Source organism: Anomaloglossus baeobatrachus, chromosome 9 (genome assembly GCF_048569485.1).
Source record: "Anomaloglossus baeobatrachus isolate aAnoBae1 chromosome 9, aAnoBae1.hap1, whole genome shotgun sequence".
NCBI lineage: Eukaryota > Metazoa > Chordata > Amphibia > Anura > Aromobatidae > Anomaloglossus > Anomaloglossus baeobatrachus.
The window spans coordinates 73088198-73097237 of NC_134361.1; the positions used below are offsets into that span (position 1 = coordinate 73088198).

General features: G+C 40.4%; 1 protein-coding gene across 2 annotated transcripts in view; it reads left to right on the top strand.

Annotated features, from left to right (window-relative positions):
* The window catches only part of FMR1 (fragile X messenger ribonucleoprotein 1), a 149902-nt gene extending 143132 nt beyond the window's left edge, over nucleotides 1-6770 (top strand). For both annotated transcript variants that reach the window (XM_075323782.1, XM_075323781.1), the window contains 2 exons: nucleotides 1093-1175; nucleotides 5022-6770. In XM_075323782.1, the coding sequence (XP_075179897.1) occupies nucleotides 1093-1175; nucleotides 5022-5183 (245 nt within the window). In that variant the 3' untranslated portion in view covers nucleotides 5184-6770. The remainder of the gene's footprint in view (nucleotides 1-1092; nucleotides 1176-5021) is intronic.
* The last annotated feature ends 2270 nt before the right edge of the window (nucleotides 6771-9040 follow it).

Consider the following 9040-nt stretch of genomic DNA (forward strand, 5'->3'; position numbering starts at 1 on the left):
TTTGGTTTTAGAAAAGTAGTTGTAGATGGATTACTAAATATAACTTCTTAGAAAAAAACATACCTATAGGAATACCTGGGGTTGTGGCCCTTTCTGGCAGTCCAGAACCTAGAACTGTGTACCCAATATATGATAGAATGTCTGGCCTTTTACATGCTCCTCGGAGACTGTTTTGGTAATTTTTTTCTAATAAGTTTTATTTTTACTAAAATCAACTGTGTGAAACTGACCACTGTTTTCTTAAAGGAAATCTGTCACTAGATTTTTGTTACTTAATCTGTGAATAGTATAATGTAAGGACAGAGACTCTGATTCCAGCGGTGTCACTTACTGGGCTGTTTGGTGGAGTGGTGTAGTTTTGATAATCAACTGTTGATGAAACTGATTTTATCTCTACACCTACTTTACACCCTCACCCATCCCCTGTAGACTGTGCTCCCTCACGGGTAGGATCTTCTCTCCTCCTGTACCTGTCTGTGACTTGTTTTGATTATGATTATTGATTATGTATACCCCCCCCCTTTTCACATGTAAAGCGCTATGGAATAAATAGTGCTATAATCATAAATAATAATAGAGGACTAGTAAACCTGCTGGAATGTAGTGGCCACATTCCCACCAATGGTGATGGGCAGCTTTCTGCCTATGCACACAGCTGCCAATCAGAGATGTGAGTGTGGTTATACAGAGCTCACCATTCAGAGAACTTGTACATCTGCAGTAGAGCGAACAATATCAAAAGTACAGCAAACCGCATGATAAGTGAAACATTGCTGGAATCGGGGTCCTTGCCCCTACATCATGCTGTTTTCAGATGGGGCAGTAAAAACCTGATGACAATGTCCCTTTAAATAAGAAGCCAGCCATTGACAGAAGCTAGAGTCTTAGACAGCTGTGTTGTTTTGTACCTTGATATATTTGGAGAAGTCTTGCACTAATGCTAGTGAGGACCTGGTACATTACTGACCACTGCAGCCACTAAAAACTGGAATTTTTTCACTATTTTTAAAATTCCCCCTGGGACATTGTTGTAGTATAGTATATATGTTTAAGGTTTTAAAATGCACTGCTATTTTCTTGTGTTTCTTTTAGCAAATGATGACCAGTCTCGGACAGACAACAGACAGCGTAATTCCCGGGAACCTAAAACGAGGACAGCTGATGGCTCTCTTCAGGTCGGTCAAAAAGTATTTAAAAGGGGTATATCTGTTTTTGTGATGTCATTCATATTTGAATAGGAACATGTACACACTTCTAATACACATAGATGTAAAATTCTGCTTACATATCTATCTTTTCCTATTGTAGTATGTCTAGAAAAAAAACATGGTCCAGAGTAGACTACGCAATCTGTCCATTACTGTATAGGACTGAATATGGCATGAATCCTATGCAAATTATGTGACCCTTGGCATTTAGGTAAAGCAATCCCATCAAAGTTTTTATCCTCTTAATCTATTGCAATCATCATATTATGTAGCAAATAGGGATGAGCGGCCCCGTAGAAGTTCAGGTTTGCCGTGTTTGGCTGGACTTTAGCTAAAAGTTGACACTGGAGCCAAATCCCATATAAGTCAATAAGGGTTCCAAACTTCAGTGCTGTAAAATTGTCGTACTAGGGGCTAGTAGTCTGCAAAAGGAAGTAAAATATGGGTAAGAGCAGGACAATTTCCCTGCAAACAAATGTGGATAGGGAATAAATAAAAAAAAAATGATGTAGGTCTCCCTATTTTTGATAACCCTAAGCTGTCTGTTTTTCCTTGGCTGGTTATCAAAAATAGAGGGGATCCCACACCATTTGTTTTAATTAATTATTTAAATAATTAAACAAAAAAAATCGCTGCTATTTTTTTTGGTGCTGATCTTATCAGACTGGGAAGGCCCATGGTTATTTGGCCCTTCCCAGCCTAAAATAGCAGCCCACATTCACTCCAAAAGTGGTGCATCTATTATATGCGCCAATTTTGGCTCTTTTGGGGGTAATACTTTTGGGGTTGATGTCATCTGTGACTTGATAGCTGGCATCAAGCCCAGGGGTTAGTAATGGAGATGTGTCTATCACACCCCCCCCATTAACCCGGTAAGTGTACAGTTAAACAAACACTCAGGAAAAAAAATAATTTGTTTAAATAAAGACTCCTCCCACACTCACTTGTTGACAAATTTATTAAAATTAATTGCTTGAAGTTCTAACGTAATCCAATGGTGAAATGTGGCATGACGCCCATCTAAAATGGGTACTGAATTTCTCACATTCTTGAGAAATTCCAGGTCTGCTGCTGACCAGGAGTGACCTATGTAGCCTCATTCTCAGAATGAGGCCCCTTTTGGATTCGATGGGCATCGTGTGATGTTACACCATTGAATTACATCGGAATTAAAAAAATGGTGAACAAGGGAGTGTAGGGGAGTATTTTTTTTAAATTAACTTTTTTTTTCTCCCTTTTATGTGTTTTTTAATTTTACACTTACGGTGTTAGTAATGGAGGTGTCTGGTAGACATTATTAACCATTGGCTTGATGCCAGCTGTAAAATTCACAGCTGACATTAAGCTCAAAAGCATTATACTGATTTCCTTTGGGCAATCTGGAAGAGCCTAGCAAAGATCCAGAATTGCTACTTCTAATGAATGCGCCACTTCTGGGTCAGTTGCCAACTGCAATTTGTAGGCTGGGAAGGGCCAAATAAACATGGGCTTTCCCAGCCGGATAATATCAGCACCTAGCTCTCTTCTTTACTTTAGCTGGTTATCAGAAATGAAAGGGATCCCACACATATTTTATTTTTTTTTTTTTTTAATTTTTAATTATTTAAATATTTTATTTAAAAAAAAAAACAAAAAAAAAAAAACGGTGTGGCGTTCCCCCTATTTTAGATAACCAGCCAAGGTAAAGTAGACAGCTGAGGGTTTTTTTCCTTCAATTTATTACTCACAGGAGCGTACAGGCATTGTCCCATGCCAAATGCTTATTGACTGGCTTTCAACAAACTTTATTAGCATACAAACAGCAACCGAACTCAGACATGGACTTCCTTGAAAAGTGTGTGTTCAAGTTCATGCCCCCGAATCCCAAACTATATAGCTTGGGTTTGCTCACTCCTAATAGCAACATGTACCTTCAGTTGCTCATTTTGCCCAATTACCCAGTAAATTCTTCTCTTTTTTTTTTTTCTTCTCTATGTAGAAACAGGAAGTCACTTATCCCTGCATGAATGACTTCCTTTCCCCCCCACCCCTTCAACTGCTAACCCAGCTGCTACCTCCTCGCCCCTGTCAGGGACTTTTGCAGTGATAACCCATGCAAGAAAAAGAAACTTTCTGTTGCTACACAGAGCTTTTAAGGGTTCAGCTAGTCTGTTTTTAACCTCTTCACGACCCATGACTGGTATGTCATAATTCGTGTACCTACAGTGAGGAGTGCGCCATTACCCACTCCCATCGGCGGCCCTGACATGTGATAGCTGGGCGCCGTTGGGTTGTGATGACAGCCAGGGTCAGCTAAAGGTCTTGGTGTCTGTCTTGACAAACTTTTAATTCATGCATCAGCAATGCATAATTTTTGCTGATGTACTAATATGTGTATACCATAATACAGTCAATCACATTTTATTTGCTGGGGTGCTAAAGGACCGTAAAAAAAAAAAAAAATCTCCCTAAGCCGCCCTCCCACTGTACCGTCCGTCTTTGCCACCTATGCAGTATCTGTTCACCTTTGCCAAGCCCACAGTGACAGCAGCCTCTGCTAACTTTTGAGTGCAATCGGTAATAGGTTTGTGGGAAGTATTTTGGGGTGGAGGAGTGTTGAAATTACACGTTCACAGGGCCAAATCGATGGCGACCTGCCAAGCCAGATAAACAAAACTGGACGAGGCGGGATCCCAAGAGGTAAGAGGCAGTTCTCTGCAATCCCACCAACTGGCCACAGATGCGACCAATGGATTGGGTCCTATGAATCAGTTTGTACCAATTATTATTATTATTAATATATTATTACTAATATTATGCTGAATCTTCTGGAACTTACATACTGTATTTTAAGAATATTCTGTTCTTACGTTATCAATAACGACATTTGCCAACACAACAGGGCAGGTAAAAAAAATTGGTGTTTGTAGCCAGGAAAAAAATGGCTTTCATCAGGATTTCAACATATGGCATGAAACAGCCCAGTCATTGCTTTTTTTTTTTTTTTTTTTAACTTTGATTAAACTCCAGGATACCTCATTAAAGTGAACCTGTCAGGTCCAATATATACCCAGAACCACAAGCAGTTCTGGGTGCATATTGCTAATCCCTGCCTAACTGTCCCTGTATCTAGTAACATACACAAAGGGATCTTTAGAAAAAGTAATTCTAAAGCTCCTTTATGATATGCTAATGAGCGCAGGGACTAGTCACAAGGTCATTAGTTTCCCGACTAGTCTGCCCTCTTAGCATGTTATTCCCCAGTAGGCATGCTAACATGCTGTTTAATAGCCATTGCTTAGCGTCATTTGCGGTGACACGCTTAACTGTGTCCTTTGCCTCAGGCGCTGGGTTTAGGGTCAGTGCGCATGATCAGAAGTGCCGGGACTTCCGATCATGCGCACTGACCTTAAACTGGCGTCTGAGGTGGTGATAACTGATGCAGGTGTACGCATGTCACTGCCGATGATGCTGGACAATGGGTATTGAATAGTATGTTAGCACGCCCACAGGGGCATAACATGCTAAGAGGGCAGACTAGTCGAGGGAACTAATGCCCTTGTGACTAGTCCCTGCCCTCATTAGCATATCATAAAGAATCTTTAGAAATACTTTTTCTTAATATCTCTTTATATATGCTACTAGATACAGAAACGGTTAGGCAGGGATTAGCAATATGCACCCAGAACTGCTTGTGGTTCTGGGTGCATATTGGACGTGACAGGTTCCCTTTTAATGTTGTATTCAGCTTGAGTCAGACAAATATACATATTATTTTTGAATTATTGATGATTATTTTGAAGTTCTAAATCAAATGTATCTTTTGTATTTCAGATCCGAATTGACTGCAATAACGAGAGGAGTGTACATACTAAAAGCTTGCAGAGCACACCCATTGAGGGTAATCGGCTTCGCACCGGCAAAGATCGTATTCAGAAGAAAGAAAAGTCTGAGTCGGCGGACGGGCAGCAACTGCTGGTTAACGGCGTGCCGTAACTTTTACATGTCTCCTGTCAACCTTTAACACTCTAAGCAAATTCTAAGATTCATCATAATTCACGTTATAGAAGCCTGTTAGGCCAAAGACAAATAGGCGAGAAGACACGGGGCATGAAACCAAGCGTTCCTGTTAGCCTTATTTTGTTAGAATTGGCTATAAAACAGTTTTCAAAAAGGTCAGAGATTGGAAACTTATTTGCATTAAATATCAAACCTTCTGAGGCTTTCAAGTACATATTGCACTTGACTTAAAAAATAAAAAAAAATAATAAAGTATTTTTTGTTTAAAAGAGAAAATAAATGAAAAAATACTAAGCTGTGTGTTGGTATAATTGTGTTCAGTTGCACTATTTTCAGGCAGCTGATTAGAACAGTAGACAAAAAATAAAATCCACTGCTATACTGAACTCCTCTATTCAGCCGGGCTCATGGTTCCTCTCATGCAGTATGTCATACGTCATTCCTTCAGCTCATTGGACAATATTTTAGTGGGACATTATAATTGTGCAACGTAACGGCATTTCTCATTTGGTTTATAAAAAGAAAAAAAGTGGAAAAAAAAATACAAAACAAATAAAAGTTGTATGATCTGTGCCTTTTTTATATCTCAACTTGTATGGCTAGTATTTGACTTCAGGAATCAGGGGAGAAAAGTGTAAGTGTAAAATATATGTAGCAAATCTTTAACCCCCGATAGGACTTTTAAGGTGAGTGCATGCTTTCCATACATACGTAGACATAAGCCTCGGCTGCAGATGGTAGAAATTTGTTTTTTTGCACTGATATACTAGCGATTATTAATCATGCCAGGGACCCGGTGACCATAGATGGGACTATTTTTTATGTAGGATGTGAACGATGAGATAATCGAGGATTTGTGTCTGATGGATGAGTGAGAACCTGTTTAGTATCTGGACTTTCGATACCATTTTTTTTTTTTTTAAAGCGCCCACCGTGCAGGAAGGGTTGGTAGATGCTTGTATGCGCCCCAAGACTTTATACCTATGAGGTTGGATGGATTTCCCTATCTGTAGAGTAAATATATCCCAAGAATGAGTTGTAATAACAATCCAGCTATACCATGTAGCTTCTGTCCTTCTAATTTCCTACGCTCCATTTCTTTATTGCCTATGAATTTGCATGTTCAGAATAAAAGCTTCTACTTATCTGCTGAGACTACCAGATAAGCCCTGGAACCCATTTTCGTTTTGGCTTCCCATTTTCTTGCATACAAGTGAATACACAATGGCAATTTGCTGCACTTAATTTAACAGATTAAAAAAAAAGGAAAGACTTACAAGTATTGCCAAACACTAATTTTAGTTTTATTTATTTTTTTGGGAATGTATAGTATTTGGAAACTGAATGAATTGGTACATTGCACACATCATCTCTACGCTGGTTTGGTTTAAAATACTGTAGATAATTAACCAAGGTAGTCTAACCTTGTACGTGCCCACGCGGCATTCTCCTCTGTACATAATAGCTACAATATATTGGACTTTATGTTGACATTTGTTTGGTTATAGTGCAATATATTTTGTATGCAAGCAGTTTCAATAAAGTTTGATCTTCCTCTGCTAACTGAATTGGGTTGACTGAATTAAAGCCTTGAAGACCTTTTTTTTTTTTTATAAAGCGGCTATTGTGTCATCTGTACGTATGGCTAAAGTTCTGTATTAATCAGTGAAGAGAAAAATGAGGATTCACCAGGCACTGCTAATTCTCCTGGTCAGTCGCTGTGCATGGATCTTAAGAAGCCACGAAGTATACGGGTGTACAATCCAAAAATAGTCCATATAGCACGCCCCAGACGAGAAAAGAGAGAGGCGGTAATCACCGTATCTTCAGAAGTGGGTTTTATTTTTACATGTGGATTAAGTACAAAAACGGGGGGGTGCTTCCTGCTGAAGCACAAACTGTGCGAAACGGCCAGCCGTCGTCCTACCCCATTGCCTCTCCTCACCTCCCCCCCCCTCCTATTGGAACTTAATCCACGTGTAAAAATAAAACCCACTTATGAAGATGCGGTGATTGCTGCCTTTCTCTTTTCTCGTCTGCAGCTTAAAGTTCTCTATTAAATTATTTGGATTTGGAGCACTCCATTTCTCGTCACACAACCCTACAGTATCCATGTTATGCCCACAATTCCCAGCCCACCTATAGGTCTCCACCCTCCGGAATTAACAACCTCATAGCCTCATATAAGCCTATCTGGGTCAGGAGTGCAGCCTTCGGGGCAAGAATTGTCGTCCCAACATGCACCGTCAAACACTGTCTCTATGAGGCAGCAGTATCTTGCATCAGAATAGGACAAAACTAAGGTTAGTGCGCAGCCGGGCCAGCAACTAAGGCAGTAATCCGGGAACTTCTTCCAAACTGGAAGCATCTGTGGCTCTTCTTTTGATTACCCGGCCTGGCACAATGACACTTGCATTACGCATCAACTGTGACAATGCAGCAAGACCAGTCAATTGAAAAGGAGCTTGGGATGCTGAATGTAAAAGCCAGTGCACCTGGCTCCTATTTTAGTGGCTGGTGGACCACCTAGAGCAAATTGATGTGCACTACCATCTCAACTATTGAAGAGGTGCAAAGGTGTCTTTTTTTCTATATATTCTACTTGTAGTTTTGTCCTACTAATGCTCATCCAAGATACTGCCACATAAACGTGCCCATAGTCACACTTGAATATTTTTGTTCCATCAATATTTGTAGACTAGTATCTGAAATAGATCCATAGCACAGTAGAGGTGCTAATCCTCTCTTTTCAATGAATGCGCCACTCCTGGGGTAGCTGCAGGCTGCTACTTTTAGGCTGGGAATGGCCAAATAATCATGGGCCTTCCCAGCTTGATAATACCAGCCCCCAGCTGTCTGCTTCACTTTGGCTGGTTATCAAAAATAGGGAAGAACCTATGCTGTTTTTTTTTTTCTTGAGTTAATTTTAGAAAAATGCATGGGATCCCTTCTATTTTTGAGAACCAGCCAAGATAAAGCAGACAGCTGAGGGTTGCAGCCTGCAGGTGTCTGCTTTACCAGCGCTGGTTATTAAACATAGGCTGGAGACAACGGAATTTTATTAATTCCCTATCCATGTTTGTTTACAGGGCAATTGCCCCTATGTTGCTTCCTTCTGCAGCCATCTGGCCCTTACTATGACAATTTACAGGACAGACGTTCGGGACTCCATTGATTTATATGGGATCAGGTCTAGGTCCCAAAAGCTGAACCCGAACTTTTACAGGTCTGCTCTTCCTTACTTAAAATGTTTTTGTTATCCTTTTTTATGTAGGGATGAACAGACCCAAACTTTTAAGCTGGTGATCGTACAAACACAGACTGCAAAAACATCAATGTTCGAGTTCAGCGTTCCCGTGCATTACATATGCAAATCACCCAAGTGAGCATTGTTGTGCTCGGGTACGCTCAGTACTCGGCCGAGTGCAAGCCGCTTGCAGTGTTTGAACGGCTCACATTGAGGGTAAAAACATTGGGATCGGATGTAGTGTGCACAAAAAAATAAATTAAGCAATGAATGGAAAGAGCCCCCCCGCCGGAAGTTCTCGGTTTATGGCCGGCTGCATGTGAGCGGAGAGCCGAACTGCCCAATCAGTGATTTCTAAAGAAGGACAGGTCAAGTCCGAGTCTCAGAACTTTTTATGGGAAATCCAGCTGAAGCCGCAGAACACAAACTTCCATGGGTCCGCTCATCTCTAGGTTTGTGCAAAACCCTTTCTGGTTAATTTATACAACTAATGTGTTAAAAAAAAAAAGACCCAATGATTTGGGCACATAATTGATCTGGGACATGCAGATTGTTTGCCCTTTATTGGCAGTGGATATTTATGTAA